The 22,581-nt window shown below is 41.1% G+C and overlaps 1 protein-coding gene across 8 annotated transcripts in view; it reads right to left on the minus strand.

Moving 5' to 3' along the window:
• Positions 1-1,642: 1,642 nt before the first annotated feature.
• LOC144608071 (segment polarity protein dishevelled homolog DVL-1-like) overlaps positions 1,643-22,581 on the minus strand; it is a 100,224-nt gene continuing 79,285 nt past the window's right edge. For 5 of the 8 annotated variants that reach the window (XM_078425354.1, XM_078425358.1, XM_078425361.1 and 2 more), the window contains 11 exons: positions 21,590-21,683; positions 20,489-20,558; positions 19,250-19,389; positions 15,951-16,027; positions 15,136-15,203; positions 14,376-14,525; positions 13,230-13,361; positions 10,271-10,438; positions 6,720-6,926; positions 4,682-5,014; positions 1,643-4,348 (listed from right to left, as the gene is read on the minus strand). In XM_078425354.1, the coding sequence (XP_078281480.1) occupies positions 4,083-4,348; positions 4,682-5,014; positions 6,720-6,926; positions 10,271-10,438; positions 13,230-13,361; positions 14,376-14,525; positions 15,136-15,203; positions 15,951-16,027; positions 19,250-19,389; positions 20,489-20,558; positions 21,590-21,683 (1,705 nt within the window). In that variant the 3' untranslated portion in view covers positions 1,643-4,082. Of the gene's footprint in view, positions 5,015-6,719; positions 6,927-10,270; positions 10,439-13,229; positions 13,362-14,375; positions 14,526-15,135; positions 15,204-15,950; positions 16,028-19,249; positions 19,390-20,488; positions 20,559-21,589; positions 21,684-22,581 lie in introns of all 8 variants that reach the window. The other 3 variants (XM_078425355.1, XM_078425357.1, XM_078425356.1) reach the window with 3 other exon arrangements.

The raw sequence follows: 22,581 nt of genomic DNA on the forward strand, positions 1-22,581 counted from the left end.
TTGATTGCCTGAGCAGTTTGTCAGATACCCGTATCGTATACCCATATCATAATCAATGTTTCAGTATGCCATCCATTAGTTTGCATGTACTTTTAAATAAATGCAATTGATGAAACACGAGGACGATTAAACAACATGAAACAAATGGCATGAAGAGGTGAGAGGGAGGGGTGAGGCATGGGCTAGCAAGCAGTAGATGAGAAAGATGGAGTCAGGTGGAGAGAGTGGGGGCAAGTTAGAACTTCATTCCTTGAAACATAAGTGACAGAGGAGTGACCTTATAGAGGTACATAAAATCACAAGAGGCTTGGATAGTGTGAAGACAGAGTCTTTCTAAGGGAAGGGGAATCAAACACAAGAGGGCTTAGGTTTTAGGTAAGATTCCAAAGGACAGCTTTTTCACAGAGTGTGATACAGATATGGAATGAACTGCCAGAGAAAGTGTTTGAAGCAGGTCATAAAGTCATGGAACCATTCAGCACAGAAACAGGTCTTTCATTTATTCTGCAGTAAAAATATTTAAAAGACATTTGGACCAGTACATGTAAAGGAAAGGTTTAGAGGGATATGGGCCTATGCAGGCAATGGGAATAGCAGAGATAGGCATGTTGGACGAGTTGGGCCAAAGGGCCTGTTTCTGTGCTGTATGACTCTATGATTCTAATTGCTCTCACACATGCCAACCAGACTGCCAGAATATTCTTTTAGAGCTGCAGATGTTTTTTTCCATTTACATATGGGAGATAACTTATCCAAATTGACTCACTTCAGTGCCCAAGGATTGTAATTATGTTTTAGATGATGTGTAGATCAGTGACCCAAGAAGTTTAAATTAATACACAGGATGAATGCAAAGGGAAATTAGTCAACAATGCAAATAATATCCAAATTGAACAGTCAAAATGACAGCAATGTCCCTATCTGACTTGCACGGAGCTTCTTCAACAGGTTTCATAGGACAGTGGGTACGTAATTCCGAATTCAATTAATAAAATACCTAACCTGGGAGTATTTGAAGGAGGAGGGTATAAAAAGCGCTAATCTGGATCCAGCACATTCCGTCCCTAAAATAAGTATCTATGATGGAACAGTGCACTCTAATATAATGCATGCTGTACCAATGTTAATCCTAATCAAATGTTAATCCTAATCATTGTCAACTACCCCTCCAAAATGTGGCCCCATGAGTGAGATATACTTTCATTAATGTAGGTCCTGCTGTTGAGTTTGCAAATATGGTTCCAATCTCACCAAGCAAATAACAAAACTGCTGGAGGAACTCAGTAGGTCAGGCCGCATCTGTGGAGGAAAATCTCACCAAGTTGGACTCGCATGATCCTTATTCTTTCCAAAAGATAGACACAAAAAGCTGGAGTAACTCAGGGGGACCAGCAGCATCTCTGGAGAGGAATGGGTGACGTTTCGGGTCGAGACCCTTCCGCAGACTTTCTCGACCCGAAACATCACCCATTCCTTCTCTCCAGTGATGCTGCCTGTCCCACTGAGTTGCTCCAGCTTCTATCTTCGGTTTAAACCAGAATCTGCAGTTTCTTCCTACACATTCTTTCCAAAAGCATTAGTAAAATAAAATGAACAATGCAACAAGTGAAAAAGAGAAAACAGAAACAAAATAAGGCAAGAAAAATGTGATTTTGTTTTAGTGTTTAAAATAGCTTTACACCAAGGCAACGATATATTAACTATTGAGACACAGGAACTGAATACTCAACATTGGTACACACAATTACAGCTCCCAACAACTGATCTGCAGTTTGGATCAAACTTCTTTCATTGAGTTTGATCTACAGAATAGTTACAATAATTAATTTAATAAAATTTTATCTTCTACTGTACATTTCTTTTTACATTTTCTCTTAATTATGATTAGTATTCTTAAACTTTTCAATAAATCTGCATCATTATCATTATTACAATCCACAGTGTTGGACCAACTTGTGCCAATGTTCAACGATTGAGCCTTGTTTACTGCTGACCTCGCACGATCTATCAATCCTCCGAGCTCTTTCACTCGATGCCCACAGGATGAAGCAATGTTTCAAGCTGCTTCACTAAATGCTAATATTGAAGTCTTAACAAGTTTTGAAATGTTTATTTTCTTCAAATAATGTTTCAGAATTCCGGAATGCTGCTACTTGTGCAAATGTGACAGCATTCACACTCACCTGTGCCAAGGAATAGGCTACAACCAGAACGTAAGATTAATCCAGTGCCCTTCACACTCTGACGCTCTGACTGAGGCTGTACTTAGACCTGATGGAATTGAATCTGACTCCCTGTACTGCACCATTTCCTCATTCTCTGAAATAGAAGGAAACTATCGTTACACACAAGACCCCTGGCTGTTTATGCCTGCTTTTTCAGGTTTCCCATTCCAGCATCATTCTCTTAATCTGAGGGATGCACTCCCCAGTGCAGAATGTTCCCCTGCATTTTGATTTTAAGAAAAGGTATTGGGGGAGCGAGAGGGAGAGTGGCAAAATTATTGTCATGGTTAATGGTAGAGTTAGCAAGGTAGGCTTAGTTTTGGCAGAAGATTAAAACTCCATGTTATTAGATGATTGGTTAGTTAACAGGATACATGAACTAAGTGTCAGATGTAACGTGTGATGTGCCTGCAGGGATCAGTGCTGGAGCTGGGTGCTCGGCTTTTTATTTTTACAATTTATATACATGACTTGGACGAAGGCACCAAAGGTATATTTGTTGCACAAAAATAAATATCCCGGCCACACAAAAATAGAGACAGGAAAGCAAGTTGGGAAGATGTTATAAGGACGCTATGAAGGAATATAAATAGGTTAAGTGAGTCTACAAAGATTTGGCAAATGGAATATAGCATACAAAAACATGAAATTATCCTTTGGAGTCAGAATCACAGATGTACAGCTTAGGAACAGGATATTTGGCCACCGTGTCTCTGCCGACCATCACCTATTCCACTTGTCTGCATTAATTCCATATCCCTCTATACCTTACTCGTTCAAGTATCTGACCAGATTCCTCTTAAATGTCTTAATTCTTCTCATGCTTCAACACATCAGATGACGTGAAAAGTTGCTAACCTGACGGTGTGCGCAGTAAGCTAATGCCTTATGGGTGACTTTCCATTTAGGTTTGGTTTTTATTTTGATTTGTTGTTTTTCCTATCCAAAAAACAAGTTGCTTAGTACCTTCTAAAAAATCAAAACAGATAGGGCATTGGTGAAAATACACCTGGAGTACTATTAGTCTCTTTGTTAAAGGAAGAATGTTAATGTGTTGGAAGCATTTCTGGCAAAGGTTATTAGATTATGTCTTGAATGGGCAGGTTTTCTTATGACAAAGATTCAGAAGTGACGTTTGAATTTTAGTAAAGTCAACATTTTCTTTGTAGCAGGCTATGTTTGTATTCTCAGAAGTTTAGAAATGTGAGAGGGGACTTGATTTAAACATGTGAGAACTTGAGGAATTTTAACAGAGTGGGGGTGGAAAGAATGTTTCCTTTCGTGAGAGAACCAAAACTAGGGGAAACTGCTTAAAAATCAAGGCTCACTCATTTAAGAGAGAGATGGACGGAACTTTTTTTTCCTGCTCTTAATTTGTATGTTTGTACATTCATGCATATAAATTGTCAGGACAACCTCTAGCAAGATTTTGTAATTTACCTTTCAGCCTACCTGGGGGGGTGCAGAAAGAGAAGGATGTCACTTATTGGGCAGATGTGGATCCCAGTCAGTGCCAGCATTTCAGGAGACGAGGAGGGACCTAATCCAGCATGAGTGAACACCATTAAGAGAGGAGGTGTCTGAACCTCTGGAAAAGTCAGCATTTTCAAGGGAGAAGTGAACATTTGGGGGAAAAAAAACACAACAGAAACATATCCTTACAACTGACTGTCTCATTGCTGGGAGTGGCAAAAAAAGCAAAGGTATCATTTATAACAAGCAGCTGTTCCAGACAGAGCATAAACCTTTCAAAAATTGACTAAATGGCAATGATACTATGAATGATTCGGTGTCATTTAGCCATAACAATGTCAAAATTGCAAGTCCCCCAGACTGTCTGAGGATGTCCACAAAACATTAAGTCCTCTCCTTTGCAGCAGAGAAGGTCGCTGAGTGCAAGGGCTGTTTAAATGTCAAGTGATGAATTTTTAAATTCTTTCGACTACTTTTTGAAAGGCTGTTGCCTTGTGCATTACTGAGTTGCAAAAGGAGACACACCCATACATACCACGTTATTTCTTTACAACAAAAAGGTGCTTGCTGAAGGGATTTTACACGATAGGTCGGGGTGCACTTTAACATGGAGTCCCTGTCACAAAAGCAGATGACTGGATGGTGAGGACCTATGTGAGAGAGGGACCAAAATAGTCCTTTAAACATCTAAGTAGATCAGAAGAACTTCAACATCCCTTTAAGATATACAAAAAAGCTGATGACGGTACTAAAACGTGGAACACACCAAAACAATGTAGTGCTTGGCACCAATATTTACCAAAACCAGTAATTTAAAGTTCTTATTAACAAGGACGGATGAGAAATTGAATCACGGTTAGAATTTGAAGCCTGAGGTTCCTGAAACATTAGGGGTGAGTCTCAAACAGCAGTGTGTGCAAAAAATTCAGTGTTGTTTAGTGTGAGAAGTCAGTGCTGTCACATGATGTCGATGAAGAACTCACATGGATTCCCCATGGCCTTTTGGAAGGATTGCCGGCTGCCGATGAGCTCAGGGGGGACAGCTGCTAGATCCCGGACAGGGGGAGCTCCAGGAGGCCCACTTGCTTTTTGGACTGTGGGCTGGTAGATTGGCAGAACCCCTGGAAGTCCATGAGAACAGTGGCTGTGGTGACTGAGTTGGCTTGCTGGTCGCTCACAGTGCACAATGTTCCCAGTGGTGCGGTCAGGTTCGCTCTCAACCCCCACTTTCTTTGAGTCTGTTTTCTGTTCCTTTTCCTTCCCCATTGAGCTTCTTCTCTCACCAACAGTCCGAATGGATCCACTGCTTTTGCTTCCTGCATAAAGAACAGAAAACACAACTCACCTCTCTGTAAAACCTATCACAATGAAGTGTGCAAAAGTTAAGAGACAGTGGTACTTTGTAGAAACAAAGAACAGAGTTACTAAATATTTTATTGAAATTCATTGCTGAAGCCTTGCCCACATCAGAAATTATGCAGTTAAGTAATTATGGCTACTACAACCAACCTTATTATTGCCAAAATAGTGAACATTTCTCCTTCCCTCCTTCATCTTTTCCAACAGTCACACTCCTCAGCCCCCATCTTGCACTCACATCCCTCCATTCTCATCACCTGTCTCTCAGACGTCAACCCCTCCCACCAATATAACTCCATCTCCGCTCCTCTCCCCCAAGGTGTCCCCCAAGGTTCAGTTCTCGGCCCCCCCCTCTTCATCCTGTACCTGTTCCCCCTTGGTCAATTAATCCGCCGTCATGGTCTCCAATTCCACTGCATCGCCGATGATATCCAGCTCCTCATCTCCACCAAGTCAATCTCCACCGCCACACACTCTATCCTGACAAACTGCATCACTGAAATAAAATCTTGGCTTCAAATCAATTTCCTCAAACTAAACTGTGACAAATCCGAAATCGTCATCATCGGACCAAAAACGCACATCAAATCCACCCACAACATCGACGGTTTCTCAGTATCCACCTCCCCTCACATCCGGAATCTTGGCATCGTTTTTGATCAAACCCTCTCCTTCGACAAACACACTAAACACATCACCAAGACAGCCTTCTTCCACCTCAAAAACATCGCCCGTCTCCGTCCATCCCTCCCCTCCACAGCTGCAGAAACCCTCATCCACGCCTTCATCACCTCCCGTCTGGACTACTATAACAGCCTCCTCTATGGTTCACCCTCAAAAATCATCAACAAACTCCAATACATCCAGAACTCCGCTGCCCGTCTACTCACCCACTCCCCGACCCGTGACCATATCACCCCCGTCCTCTACAGGCTCCACTGGCTCCCCATCCCCCAGAGAATCCAGTACAAAATCCTCCTCATGACCTACAAAGCCCTCCATAACCTGGCCCCATCCTACCTGACTGACCTCCTCCACAGACACACTCCCACCCGCACCCTCCGCTCTGCTGCTGCTAACCTCCTGTCCCCCCCCATCCGGACCAAACTCAGATCCTGGGGGGACAGGGCTTTCTCCATCGCTGCTCCCACCCTCTGGAACTCACTACCTCAAATCGTCAGAGACTCCTCCTCACTCACCACATTTAAAACATCACTGAAGTCTCACTTGTTCAACACCGCCTTCAATCATTGACCGTCGCTCCACCTTATTCATCCTTTTCTGTTCGTTTATTTATTTATCTTTATGTTAGATCTAATATGTAAAGCGTCTTTGGGTTTCTAGAAAAGCGCTATATAAATGTTATTATTATTATTATCTCCCCCACTGTCTCCTTCCTTGGTGATTTTGTTTAGGGCTTCAATGTTAAACAGCTCTGACAAACAGTACTATTCCTTTGGGATTTCTCACTCTATTATGTTTGCAAAGTGGAAATGCTGATGGATCAGAAAGCTATGTAATCTACTTAAGTTATGAACATCTGTCACATGGAGCAACATAACCAGAGGATGCTCACAGGAGGGAGAAATTCAAACATTAACAAACCCAGAACATTCTCGGTGGAATGATTTTTAGCAGTGGTCAGTCCACCATGGACCCTACCTTCACTCTGCTGGCTTCCAGCACTTCCATTTCCATAGTTCGGGGTAGGCTCTTGACATGTCGCTGGATAATACGACTGAGGCGGTGGATACTGATACGGGAACCCCTGAGCCAACTGCCAGGGGCAAGCTGGATGTGGGAGAGGTGCAAGAATGTCATGTTCTGATGTGCCACTGGAACCTTCATTTAAGCTCAAGCCAGCCATATCTACCAGCAAAGAAAAGGAATGCGGAGAAATTAGTTACAATTCCTGCCATGGGTCACTTAATAATCTTCTAATAGTGACACCGATTGCAACGAATAACAATTATAACCACTGCTCCCATTTTATTAGGTAGAATCTAAAATAAAGATGGTGGCCTGTTTCCAAGCTGAATGACCATGAAATGCTGGCAGAAGATTTGCTTTTGCTAATAATTGCCTCGTCTGGATCTAATTTTTGTTTCTTCACCTGCTCAATACCATTCATTTTAGCCATTGTTGCCTCTTTAATCATTCCTCCAAAATAATCGTTCTTGTTCCTTCACCATCCCCATTTCCTTACTTCCACATTAGTTTCCCAGTTTAAATGAAAAGTCATTAACGGTGCATTCATCTAATTTTTCTCTCCACAGCTGCCAACATGTAGTAGATTTTATTCCAATTCTCAATGTGAATCCTTTTTCAAAGTCAAATCTTACATTCACAATTACTATTGGTATTAATTTCCATACATCCCTTGCCTTCGAATAGTCATTCTCTAACTTCATTCTCTCTGAAGTTTCCATACCTGTGCCACGACAGGCAAAAGCAAATGGAAGACACCATCCAAAGGAATACACAGAAGTGATTAATCAACTAGTTTGATTAAGATTGGATGCATAAAACTGTTTGGCTATTCTTTCTCTACAGAGATGCTGCCTGACCCGCTGAGTTACTCCAGCATTTTGTGTCTATCTTTGGTCTAAACTGTTTGCCATGTTAATTAATTTAATTTTGCCCTTAATGATTTACTCAAAAATGGACATTAAGATATTTGGTAAAACTTGGTGACTGTATTACTATAGATGTTTGGTATTCTCTGTTTGTGATTGCATCATTGAGGTAAGCATTTATTGATCATTCTAAATGCCATTGAAAGTGGTGCGGAGGTGCCTGCCAGAAACTAGGAGATAGTGAGGGAACATTATTGTTATGGTGGAACTCCAACATTGTAAATGAATGAGTGCACTAAAATAGAAAATATAGTTCCAAGTGAAGATGTTGTGTGACCTAAAAATCCTCCTTGTTGACTTTTGGAGTACCCCAGCATTAAGTACCATTAATCCCTTTTCCTGTGATGAGTAGAAAGGGTTGACCAGTTCCTATTGTAGAAGTTTAGGATATTCTGCAATCCTAGTGAGATTGAGAATGCAGTGGACTGCTTTGCTTAAATGAAGAAAAGCTTGTTCAATAATGTTGTAGCTATAATCACAGCAGTATTTATTGTGCACTGCAGTTACTTCTCTAAGCCAGTCCAGCATCAGTTCCCAAACCCATGATCATTAAGAATGACAGGAGAACACTACCATCTGCTGGTTCCTCTTTGGACAGGTGAGGGTATTGATAGGCAGATGGTTGGACTAAGACCAGAGATGAAAAGACAAAAGCTGTGAAATGAGGATAGGAGCGAATTGTGAAGCCAGAGGAAGAAAAGATCAAAGTGCTTTTACACAATACCATTGCAATAGTTTGATACGACAGTTCGTCCCACTCTCAAGGATAATTAAGGATTATTCTCAAGGATAATTAAGAATGGACTATAAACACTAGGCCTGTCGGCAACACAGAAGTCCAAAAATGAAATTAAAAATCTATTTCCTAAAAATTGAATTCATGTTTCTTTGGAGGAAGAGAATTTATTTTTCAAACCTCACAAGCATTTTGGAGAAAGGAATGGCTTTGCAGAAGTAAGGACTTGAGTCTCTCTCTGCAACATATATAGCTGCCGGAGTGCTCTTGCAGTCCCAGCAAACATGTGCCATGTTGAGTTCATTTTCTGGTCAATAATGATCAGCACCATGGGAGACTTCAGATAGAAGTTCTCATCTGACACTGTGGCAGCAGTAAATTCCATTGCAGCTGACTCCTGGAGTCATAGAGTGATACAGTGTGGAAACAGGCCCTTCGGCCAACTTGCCCACACCGGCCAACATGTCCCAGCTACACTAGTCCCACTTGCCTGCATTTGGTCCATATCCCTTCAAACCTGTCCTATCCATGTAGGATAGGTATCCATGTAGGACTCCTCTTAAGCATTCCCTCTGCAAGTGCCAGAGGGAATGCAGTGAAGATTTACGCAATTGCTTTCTCAGATGGCAAGTAGGCCATACACGAAGAATTTGAGTCTTTTCTTTGGAGTTCACAGAATGAGGAAATGTTGTCAAACCTTGCAAAATTCTCAACGGGTTGAGAATAATTAAGGATTTAATTATTCTAATTGATGGATTAGATGTAGGGAAAATATCTTGCCTGACTGAGGATTTTAGCGTTAATTGGTGGGGGTGGGGTGAGTACAATTTCAAAATAGGGGATAGGTTATTAAGAATGAGATGAGTTATTTTCCAAGAAGCTTTGATGAAACTTCAAAATTTCCTACCATGGTGGGGGGGGGGGGGGGCACATTGATATAAAGGGAATCAGGGTCAGAGGGACAGTACTGGAAAATAGCACTGAGGTAGAATATCAGACATGATCTTGGAAAAGATATGAAGGGCTGGATCATTTCTACTCCTTTTTCTTGTCTGCCTTTGTGCAGGGCTTGATCTATTATGATTTCCAGATTATGATTTATATTCTTAACTATGTATATATGAATGAATTTAACAAGGGAGTTGTCAACTGTACAAAGTATGACAACTCAAAGCACCAGTTGCAAGCTTCCAGCTTGTATAAATAACTTGCGTGTACAAGCATGGTCCAATGTTTCATCATGTACAGGCAGTCTATAAGCTACAAACACAATGTATGATTAACTTCATGTCTCACTTTAGTACTAGTGCTTCACAACTGATTTTCCAGACTTTTTTCTTTCAAGTACATCAATTCAATAATGTCAAGGTTGACTGCACCTATTTTTTCAATCAGAGCTGATAATGATTTTGCTATTGCAGTTACGCTGGTCTCAATGTGTCCTTTGTTTCTGCACTTGCTCCAGTTACCATATCCGTTACCTTACACCATCCTCCCCTTTGTTGTTTAATCTCTCTTGCTTTCTACCTTTCACAGATCTCTCATTAATTTCTTTCTTGTCCTCACTTCTTTACATGGCAATTTACTAAATCTGTCACGCCTCCATTTTTTTCCAGGTCTGTAAATGTGGCAACCAATCTGAAACGTGCACAATGTTTCAGCTTGACTGAATGGAGCAAGCATGTGTTATTTAATAAATAAAAAAACAAGATTTCCAGTATGTGCAGTATTTTATCTCAGCGGCAGCTTTACTTAAACTCAGGCTGTACCCAATGTAGGAATGCTTAATGTTGCAACACACCATTCCCCTGGTTAATATTATGGATATAGATTAGACTTACTGGCACTGAGGTCCCCAAAGATATAGTAACACTGCTCAGAGAAGGTAATTTTATTGACTGTATGCCTGAGGTAGCCACGCTTCAGCAAACTGCTTGCATATTTTCTTGCTTCGCGCCGATCTTTAAATCCCTGCACGCGTGAGAAAAGCCAGTCGACTACATCAGCTCCTGAACAGAAACAAGAGATGTGCATGAGAAGAATGGGAGAAGAATTTATCAAACCATACACAATTCTGAAAGGGATTGACAGGCTGAGTGCAGGAAAGTTGTTTTCCATGGGTGAGGAAATTAGGACAGGGGTGCTGGGGTGGTGGAGAGTAAAACATAGTAATCAGCAGTAGGTCATTAAAGAATGAGATGAGGAGAAGTTTCATCACTTGGAGGCTGGTGAAACTTTGGATTTCTCTAGCTTGGAGGGCTGTGGAGGCTCAGTTAAAAACACAGAAGAATAGAAGGGTCTGAAGAAGGGTTCCGACTGAAAATTGTCCATTCCTTCCTTAGATGCTGCCTGACTTGCTGAGTTGCACCAGCACTTTATGTTTTGCTCAAGATTCCAGTATCTGCAGTTCTTTGTGTCACCCCAGGTATATGGATGTGGATATGAAGGATGACAGACACAAAATGCTGGAGTAACTCAGCGGGACAGGCTGCATCTATGGATAAAAGGAATGGGTGACGTTTTGGTTCGAGACCCTTCTTCAGACTGATATGAAGGAATATTTGGATAATCAGCCATGATCACATTGAATGGTGGTGCTGGCTCGAAGGGCTGAATGGCCTACTCCTGCACCTATTGTCTAAGTCCAACTATACTGCTGGGTACACCACATCCTCCCCAGCATGTCAGCATGACTCAATCCTTGATAGGAAAACTGCCTTCATAGAAACAACAGTTCCAGCTGTCAGCACACCCTGAGCCAAGACCTGCAGAACATAACTATATTTACCTTTCGGCAACTATCCTAACAGGTGATGATGTTAGCCTACTAGAAATGCTGGAGAAAGATTGTTAGGTGGTTTCCTTCATTAAGGTAAATGAATAAACTGACTGGGTTTTGTTCTCATTGCATTAATTGTTCAGGCGTCTGAACTCATAACAAACACTGCATAGGAAAGATACCAAGAGATATAGATTGGGTAAGTGAGCAAACAAAGATCTGACACCTGAAATAAAATGTGTGAAAATGCAAAATAATTCATTTTGTCAGGAAAGCAAGAAAGCATATTATCTATTAAAGTACGTGGAGCTATGAGATCCAGAGAGAATCGAGTATCCTGTTGCACATTGCACAGAAGGCTGGCCGGGGGGTATAATAAGGAAGCAGGAAAACTAATGGAATGTTATTATTTATTGCTTGGGGAATTAAATACAGAAATGGAAAGATTATACTTTAGATATACAGGCTGTGATAGGACCCAATCTAGAGTACTGTGTACATTATTATTCTGTGTAGGAAAGAACTGCAGATGCTGGTTTAAATTGAAGGTAGATACAAACTGCTGGAGTAGCTCAGCGGGACAGGCAGTATCTCTGGAGAGAAGGAATGGGTGAGGTTTCGGGTCTGAAGAAAGGTCTCAACTGGAATACGGCACCCATTCCTTCTCTCCAGAGATGCTGCCTGTCCCGCTGAGTTACTCCAGCAGTTTATGTCCACCTTACATTATCATTCTCCTTGTTTAAGGGAAGATGTTAATGCATTAGTTACAATTCACTGAAGGTTAATTAAATTTATCTCTTGAATAGCTAAAGATTAGTTTGTATCCTCTGAGGTTTAGAAGAGCGTGGGGGCTTGACTGAAACACGAGATCCTGACCGGTTTTGACACAGGTGGAGAGGATGCTTCCCCATATGAGAGAGTCCAGAATTAAGGGGTCGCCCACTTTACACAGAGGGCGGCACGGTAGCGCAGCGGTAGAGTTGCTGCTTTACAGCGAATGCAGCGCCGGAGACTCAGGTTCGATCCTGACTACGGGTGCTGCACTGTAAGGAGTTTGTACGTTCTCCCCGTGACCTGCGTGGGTTTTCTCCGAGATCTTCGGTTTCCTCCCACACTCCAAAGACGTACAGGTATGTAGGTTAATTGGCTGGGTAAATGTAAAAATTGTCCCTAGTGGGTGTAGGATAGTGTTAATGTACGGGGATCACTGGGCGGCACGGACTTGGAGGGCCGAAAAGGCCTGTTTCCGGCTGTATATATATGATATGATATGATATGATATGAAGCAATTTGTTTTCTGAAACCATGCAACTTTGGAACTCTCTTCCTTGAAGGTCAGTTGAAGGAGAAACTCTGATTTTTTTAAGGCAGAAATAGATAGATAGGCAAGGAGGTGAATGATTATTACATGTTGACCAGCACACAAAGGTTTCAGATTAGTTACTTTAGTTTATTGTCACGTGTACCAAGGTACAATGAAAAGCTTTTTGTTGTGCACTATCCAGTCAGCTGAAAGACTATATATGATTACAATTGAGCCATCCACAGTGTGCAGATACATGATAAAGGGAATAACGTTTAGTGCAATTAAAGTAAAGTCCAATTAAAGATAGTCTGAGGGTCTCTAATGAGGTAGATAGTAGTTTAGGTCCTGTCTCTAGTTGTTGATAGGAGGGTTCAGTTGCCTGATAGCTCAAATTCTTATTTAACTTGAGGGGCTGAGAGGCCTATTCCTGTTTCTAATTCACATGATCATAATGACAAGCCCCTCAAATACAAAATGAATTGCATTTAGGAGGGTGAATATGAGGAGGGAGTGCTGAATGCCAAATAGAACAGCAAGAAATATAATTCTTGGGAGAAAGGATAGGGAATATATAATTCTGATTTGATGGGCAAAGTCTGAGAACTGTGGAAAGCCCAGTACAGACAAAAACACAGATCTCAGTATGAATGACTAGTGCAATCAAGATCCTTACATTGTGAACAGTGAGAATGGCTCTGTAGGTGATGACACTCACCAATGACAGCATTTGAAATGGTGATCTTCAACCACAGTCTATTACGAATCTCCAGTCCTGAGTCAGTCAACTGCATTGCCTTGACGATGACTGGCATCTCACTTTTAACCGTCAGTGGCCAATCTTCAAACTCTAAACAAATTAACGGGTAAAAGGTTTAATCAGCAAAACACCAAAGAATCTGATCTTGTCTAGCCTTTTTGAGTTATAGAGCCATATAGCTTGGAAACAGGCCTTTCGCCCCAACTCGCCCATGCTGACCAAGATGCCCCATCTAAGCTAGCCCAATTTGCCCACTGCTTTGTGAACATTAAGAGCTGTGAAGTGTGTGCAGAGGAAGGAGTGTTCATAGCCATCAAATGACAAGGAGTCAATATGTACAGAGGCTTTTCATACTTTCTGTTCTGTCTCTCAATGAGATCATGATTTATCTTAACTTCGTCTGCTGATCTTGATTCTTGCCTCAGCTGATGGGACATGGAAAACAGTCGGACACCATCGCACTTTGACATAAAATCCAGGACAGGCCATGTGGAGCCAAACTAAAGGCAGTGACCAGAAGTCGAAGTAAAATTTTAATTTAAAACATTTTTGTTAAGAACTCCTTGCGAACTAGGAGTTCTTTTGGAGCTCCTGGCAATCATGAAGCCTCTAAAAAGACCCGAGGCTCTCTTGCAGACCCTGTTCCCCATGTAACCTCACGCAAAAGACTTCTTCTTTAGGTCCCTTAGCGAAACAAGCTAGTTAATCCACTCTAATAACCAAACCTGATTTCTTGTCCCACTCTCTGATTGTTCCCATCTGCATAAACGCAGTGCTGATCCTGTTTTCAAAGAGACCGAGGTTTGAGATCAAGGAAGCATTTCCCCATATCTCTTAGAGTTAAAAACAGATCTTTAAAAACACATATTCAGAGACAGGACAAGAGGTTCCAACAGTCTCATAATAATGTGGCCTTCAAACACTTCCTCAAGTGGCAATGTGCACACATGCCCACTATATTCCCTTCCCAAACAACACAGGACTTTGCAAAACCTTCCCCACTGCACGGAGCAAGCGCACACCACTGCCTATCTTACCTTGCAACTGCTGAACATAGATGAAGGTAGCTTGACAAGATACAGAAGCAGGACCAATGCAACTTACTTTCCGAGTCTGGGATGGAGCTGGTTAGTGACGAACTGGTGGAAGTAATGGCACTGGTGGTAGGGCTCATGCCGTAGTGGGGGAATGATCCTGTCATTGCAGTGGTATGAGAAATCCAGGCTGCTGGGTCAATAGGTCTCACTGGTTCTGCTGTAACACAGATGGAGGACAGATTGAGCCACATTCAGTTCCAGCAAAAGAATAAATAGACAAAAATCAAACTACGGTGGACATGTAAATGTCATAAAAGCAGGTGCATCAATAGCTGAGGGAGAGGAGAGTTGGGGCCTCCTCCTAAGATTAATCTGGCTTTTCTTACCTGCAGCATATTTCTGCAATCACCATTTCATTGCAGAAAGGAGAGATGGCTATTTCTGGCAAGACATTTGCCAGTCTCCAGTGTACAATTTATTGTAGTCGGGAGGCACAGAGGGAAAGGGCTGATAAACACAAGTACAAACCAAGTTTGGCAAAGATGCAAAGAAAAGGAGGATATTACCTAAACCAGATTTCATTAGTTTTGTTTTAAATAATAAAGTATAATTAAAAAAATAAAATAAAATAATAAGTAAAATTTTTATTGGAAATAATTTTACATTAAAAACAGCAAAAATATGAAATGGAAATAAAATCCATTACAATTCTAGCATTGTTAAAGCATCAGAAGTGTAATCAAAACCAAATTTCGGACCTGACAAGACATCTACAATTAATAACATGATTTAGTCAACAAATGCTTCCCAATGTTGACGATACTTACTCCTGGGAATGGTGAAATAGCTCCTGGGAGTGGGATCCCAACACTTGGCTACTGTTAAGCTGATGGGTCTGGAGAGGCAAACAGAATGGAAAAATTAGCTTACATCATCAGCCCCAGTCCAAAGTTATGTGAAGAGGCATTATGCAGAAATTAAACCTTGCAAGCCAATATTTATCCAATTTATTAATACTTCCCTGAAAGTAAGCTATGGGGTTAACACTTCAGCCAGGTGCATTGGTGCTGATTTCACAAAAGTTGAGTGCCCTACTGAGGGAGAGATGAATTGTTGGTGCATAGATGCTGAGAGTGAGCTTCACAGCAGAGGCATCAGCATGCAGAAAAGCTGCATTGTCAGAGTGGGGCGTTAGGTACTGAGGAAGAGTTGCACAATTGGAGGGGCAGTAGTAAGAAAGTTCATTTCCTGGAATGTGAAAGCAGTAGTGCTCATTGAAGAGAACACAAAGTGCTGAAATAACACAACAGGGCAGGCAGCATCTCTGGAGGACATGGATAGGTGAAGTTTCAGGTTCAGTCTGAAGAATCCTTGGCCTCCAGAGATGCTGCTTATCCACTGAATTACTCCAGCACTCTGTTCTATGTAAAATTCCAGCATTCGTAGTTCCTTGTGCCTACATTTTAGTTTTAAATGAAGATCCTGTACTACTATCTTAAACAGCAGTTTGCAAAAGGCAAAATAATTTTGTTGGGTTTTCTGCATTACAAAGATGACTCCACTTCATGGGTGTAAAGAACCATGGAACATCCAGATATCTTTTTAGTCTCCATGACATAAGTTGGTTAAATATCGCACATACCCAGGTTTTGAGACTATTTCCCGTAGAATCCTCACAGCATCATCATTGCTCATGTTTTCAAAGTTGACGTCATTGACCTGGAGAACGGAGCAGAATGAAGGTTCAGATCAGGGATAGGATCCAAATCTCGACTAGTGAAGGAATCAGGAACTGGTTCAGAGGACTGAGAGACAGAAGGAGAAATGTGGGGCAGGCAGGTTTCAGATGTCGACATAAATGAGCTGAAAATAAACCAGCCTAATCATAAGATATGATCATTGCTTTGAAGTCATCTTCCCATACTATTTCATCTCAGAACTGATATGAACAGTGATCACCTGCAAGGCAACTAATAGATTATGCATCACACCATGCCACGAACCCTTCACAGCTTTACTGAATAATTATTTGCTGTATCATCGTCATTATTGTGCGTTGGGTGTTGGTAACCAAATCTTGAGGACCAGAGGAGCTCCATTCTTGCTCTGTCCAGAAGGAGGTGAGAGCAGTAAGTGCTAAAAGCAAAACAGATGAGGCCAAGGACCACAACCTAGGCCACAGTTGGAGTATAGTGTGCAGTTCTGATAATCATTCGATAGGAAGAGTGTGATTGTTTTGGAGAGGGTTAGATAATTTTCACCTGCAAGGCTGAGAATTAACAGAATAGAAATAAACAAATTGTGAGGGGTGTAGATAGGGTATAGTAAGAAGCTTTTCCCCTTAGCAGAGGTGTCCGTGACAAGAGGGCACAAATTTGAGGTAAGGGATAGAAGTTATTTATGGGAGGTCTGAGGAAGAAATTTTTCACCCTGAGAGTGATTCAGCGCCGGACAAACTACCTGAGGGGGGTGGAGGTAAATATTCCCACAGAATGTAAAAGGTATTTAGATGAGCATTTGAAATGGCATCACAAAATGCTGGAGTAACTCAGCAGATCAGGTAGCATCTAGGAGAGAGGGAATGGGTGACGTTTGAAATGGCATGGTATAGAACACTCCAGGTTGCGTGTTGGGATCTGTGAATCGTACAGATAAGCACTCGATGGGTGGAATGGGCATGATGAGGTGAAGGGCCAGCTTTTGTGCTGTATGACTCTATGATATACCAGAACACTTCAATGCTTTGCCTGTAATATAACCTGAATGCTCTTCTAGATGCAGTTATTCTTGTACCACACTAATGAAAGGATTTCTGATATTTTTGTCATAACACATCATCTGCAGATGACATGTAAAATAAAAACAGATATTTTTATTAATGATACATAACAATATATAACCAAGTAACTATATCAGAGAAAGCGGTTCACTGATTATGGACTGGTTGCTGACTGGCTTATGTGATCCTGGGGCTCTGAGGAGGAAGGCAAGATGAATTATCCAGTCTGGCTGAACAAAAACCATCTTCCCCCAGTGGTGGAATCAGTGTTCATAAATGCTTCAGCCTTGTCTTTAGCATTTACACACTGGGACCCACTGTCAATGAAGATGGAGATTTCTTGGAACCTCCCATTAATTATCCATCACCATTCACTACTGGATGTGGCAAGACTGCAGGGCTTTGATCTACTCCATTGGGTTTGAGATTGCTTAGTTCTGTCTACTGCAGGCTGTTTTTGCTGATAGCATACAAGCAGTCCTGTGCATGTTGAAAACTCATTTTTAAGTAGACCCGGTGTTGCTCCCTTCTTATTCTTCATTGAAGTGGACCTGATCCGTTGATGCGTTAGTAATGCTGCCGTGAGGTTACAGATTGTTGTAGTGTACATTTCTACCGTTGCTGATGGTCCACAGTTCCCCAAGATATGTGCAGGAAGGAACGGCGGATGCTGGTTTAAACCGAAGATAGTCACAAAAAGCTGAAGTAACTCAGCGGGAGGTAGCATCTCTGGAGAGAAGGAATGGGTGACAGGGGCCTGATCTGAAGTGAGTTTGTCCCACTTGGTAAGATTGTGGTGCCACATAACACAATTAATAATTTATAGACAGGACATTGTTTCTACAAAGGCAGCATGGTGGTCACCTCGACAAATGTTATCATGGACAGATGTACTATCCAGATTGAACAGTGAAGATGAAGCTACTCTTGAAAAGGGACATTGAAGTCACCACATATTCATCACTACATTGTGTTCTTGTTACTTTCAGTGATTCTTCCAAGTGTTTTCCGAGATGGAGTACCGTTGATTTATCCGCTGTGAGAAGATGATAGCTGGTAATCTAAAGTAATTTCCTTGCCCATATGTGGCCTAATTCCTTGAGAAGTAATGGGATCTTAATCAATATTGAGGACTTCCAGTACTCTTCTCTCCTCTCATCTAACCAGTGTGCAGTCCCCTCTGGTGGATATTTTCTGCCATTGCAATGCTGTGCAGGGATTGTGAAGGAGTCAGTTATGTTTTCTAAAAGGTGTTATTCTGTAAGCACACTAGTATCAGGCAGTTTCTTGAACAGTCTATGGCAAAGCTCTTTCAGTTCAGCCAATAGCTCATGAAAAGTACTATGCAGTATCTACTTGGCCAAGTGACTACCATACCTGAATTCAGTGTCTAAGTAAATGCCAAGTGATCTGTCTGGTTTTATTTTATATCTCATTTTCAAAGAAGCAGATGAAGGCACTTGAGTGGCTTACGAGGCCATTTGAGAGGGGATTTTAATAGTCAACAGACCACATTTGTTGGTCTGAAGTCATAAAGGGGACATACAGGGTAAGTGTAGCAGATTTCCTCCCATGAAGGGTGGCTGGACTCTTATGACAATCCAGTAGTTTGTGTGCTCATCATAACGAATGCCTGTTTTAAAAAAATCCAGATTATTTAAGTGAATGCAAATTCCTCAGTTGCCATGGTGGGATTTGAATTTAGGCCTCGTGATTACTCGACCAGTAACTCTATTGTTGTACCAGCACGGTAGTACACAGGTCATTCAAAGCCTACAGGGAAGAAACAAAGATCCAAGGTACTGGAAAGGAAATGCTGACATACTTTCTGTTATATTAATGTTTAATTTAAAATCTGTGTTTCCATTAGAGTTCCATCCACAATCACTATGTCTCCGCCTGGATTTGATTGTGGGATGAGTGATCCATGCATTTGATGAGAGGACACAACATTCATTCATCAAAGTGATTATTCTTTGTAAAATTCTACAGACCAGAATCACAGTGAGGCTGGTATGACATCTGCAATCTTCATTTCTCAAAACTAAGCATTACAGTGATTTCTAACATGGTTACTGACCGGAGGCCTGGGGCTTCTATACTTCAGTTTCAGGGAACAACTTCTGACCAAAGATATTATTTGAAATGATGTGGGTACTAACCTGCAGAAGCATGTCACCAGGCTCAATTCTGCCATCAGCTGCCACTGCTCCCCCCTTCATTATCGACCCAATGTAAATTCCGCCATCTCCCCGGTCATTACTCTGACCCACGATGCTGATCCCCAGGAAATTGTACTTCTCTGAAATAAAGGTTTAACATCAGTGATAAAGAGTTTGATGATGTGAAAAAAGGACAAAACTTCAACTTGTGAATAATGCTAACTGGTGAGGTGACAGCAGATAAAACACACATACAGCAGCTAGAGAAGCACTTCTTCAGCATGACTCCAAAAATATACGTTGCAAAATCTATCTCATAAATATAACGCGATTTCATTGGTGCGGAACCAGTTTTTAATCTTCTTTGATCAAATTCATATTTTTGTCAAATTATGAACTTTTTAGTTATCTTTATTCTTGGAAACCTTGGATTTTGTACAGGGAGGTTCACCTTATCTAATGCCCTTCCAAGATTCAACAAATTTTTAGATTTAGATTTAGATTTAGAGATACAGCGCGGAAACAGGTCCTTCGGCCCACCGAGTCCGCGCCACCCAGTGATCCCCGCACATTAACACAATCCTACACACACTAGGGACAATTTTTACATTTACCCAGTCAATTAACCTACAAACCTGTACGTCTTTGGAGTGTGGGAGGAAACCGAAGATCTCGGAGAAAACCCACGCAGGTCACGGGGAGAACGAACAAACTCCGTACAGACGGTGCCCGTAGTCAGGATCGAACCTGAGTCTCCGGCGCTGCATTCGCTGTAAGGCAGCAACTCTACTGCTGCGCCACCGTGCCACCCATCTGCCCTAAGATCTGTACATTAACAGGCATGTCCTTTATATTTTTAATATCTGCTTGGATTACTTTGTTATACTGAAATCATCTCAAATTCATTCATGTAGAATTTTGAAAAAATAACTTTTCTGCTAACTTTATTACTTTATGTACCACCTCAAACAAGTTCTGAACACGCTCGAAGCAAACGCGCTCCAACCAGGAACTCAGGCAAACACACTGTGATGAACCTCAAACAAAAGCACCCAACTTCAATGCATAATAAACAATAATTTGTATTCTGCTATTAATATTTACTATATCCTTAAGCACTGTTTACAGATGCACTTTCCACTGACACCGACCTCAAATCACCTTACTTTTACTAAACAATAAACAAATACTGAATTTTAAAATTTGCCTTTACTTAGTTAAAAAGGGCACAACACTCACCCATGTTTAGTGTCACAGTGACAATATTGAGTGACATGGTGGAGTCTGTGATGCTGCTCAATGATGAGGACTGTATGAAACAAACATTTATTCAGTTGTTTAACGGAACTGAAGATAGTAAACTACTTTTGATTTTTGATGCTTGAAACATTTCTAATGGAGCAAAAGAAGATAGACATCATTTTTTATCATTCATTTCACAATCTTAAAACATCCTTAAGCAATTTGTCTACAACAGAAAACAAAGTAATTATGAAACAGACCATCTGCTTTATTGATGTTACTCAAGAAATGGTGAGAACAGCAGAGGAGGAGGGGAAGTTGAGAAATAAGCTAAGGATTCAGAATGAGAGCTTTGATGATAGGTGGACAATTGGAATCGAGAGATTGATAAGATGGAAAAAGGTGGGTGTGAGGCCTCTAGTGAGAAAGTGGTTATGTAGGTTAGAAGTACATGGGTACATGGTAGGGTTGAGGGAGATGTCGAAAGGATGAAGTTGTTCTCTGACACAGGGGCTTAAACTGGTTTCTTGCAGATACCAATTTCCTTACAAAGCAAGACAGTTTGTTATTTCTGGAAAATGCATCCATCCATTCTAGTTCCTGTTGTTCCACCATTTGTTGCTGTCTCTTTAGCTGCCAAGACCCTAAGCTAATTAATTCCCTTTGTTACCCTCTCAGGTTCCCCATGGTTTTCCTTCCTCCAATATGATCCTTTAAAACTCTATTTCTTTGATCTTGCTTTTGGCCAAGTGCCTGAGTATTTCCCTGACAACTCATTTGCAAACTATGGTGATATTCATATGAACTGTAATGGACTTTTACTATGGTAGACTATATGTCACTGAAACTTGTTTAAGTTGTAAATGGCATTTTGCTGCAAATCAAAATATTCACAGATTCATCTTTTGCCTAGGAACCTTGTTGTTGGAGTTAATTGAGCAAGACATTTGTGTTTACATTGTAAGTTAGGAGGTAATCTCCCTTCCACAGGGTTTCCAATCCATGTGCTTGCTGAATGATTTTGGTTGTTTTAATACACTGTGTATTTTGGAATGGTGCTAGCTCTCCCACAATGTCAGGTGCTGTTCCCAATCTCACCCTGTCCATCTGTCGCATGCGATGCCTCCGCCTCCTACGTTTGTGCCTCCTCATGAGTCGAGACGAAGTGCTCTGCTCCATCGAGCTGCTTAACCTAAGGAACCAAACAGAATGCAAATAGAAATTCCTAATTCATCAATCGCATTACATCCAGTTCATGTTATCAAAGCACGTTATAGCAGAACTATCTGTACTTACCAGCTTTCACCCAGTTCCTCCAGAGATACACACGTGTGCAATAATAATCACTAATATGAAAGCGACATATGCAGCCTTCATTGAGTGAAGGTAAACATAAGAAACAGAGTCAAGAGGATATAAACATATTGAGTATATAAACATAAGAAACAGAGTCAAGAGGAAGCCATTTGGCACTTCATGCTATTAAACAATTATTTGCTATTAAACAAGACCATGGTGCACTCGTCTTGGAGTTAACAGTACTTTGCTGCACTTTTCCCAGATCTCTTGACTCCTGAATATCTGTCAATCTCTGCCTTGAACATATCCAATTACTCTGCCTCCACAGCTCCCCAAGTAGAGAATTACAAAGCCCCACAGCTCTCTGAGAGCAGAAATTCCTCCAGAGATACACTCATATTTTAAATAAGAAATAAAATAAGATCATGGCTGATTTTCTGGGGAAAGATTGCAGGAATTTCAATGAACAACTACCAGGGTGAGCGGCGTTAAAAAAAACCTGAAATAAAATCGAGGTGTTTTCAGTTGGAACGTAAAAAGTTGAGAAAGGAATGGCAGAAATGTTCAAAAACATGGGACTTTTTAAATAAGGTTAAATCAGGAAAAGTTGTCTTCAGTGTTCATGGAGCCAATAATCAGAGAAGGTTATCCGGAATTAATGCTCAAGAATTAAGAAGAATGTATTCATGTAAGGGCTCCTGGCATTAAATCCTTGCTTATTAGCAGTCGATTATGCAAAATCCTGAGTAACTTTTAAAAAGGAGTATGTATATATTTGAAAAAACTAGATT

The sequence above is a fragment of the Rhinoraja longicauda genome, chromosome 30 (assembly GCF_053455715.1).
Source record: "Rhinoraja longicauda isolate Sanriku21f chromosome 30, sRhiLon1.1, whole genome shotgun sequence".
NCBI lineage: Eukaryota > Metazoa > Chordata > Chondrichthyes > Rajiformes > Arhynchobatidae > Rhinoraja > Rhinoraja longicauda.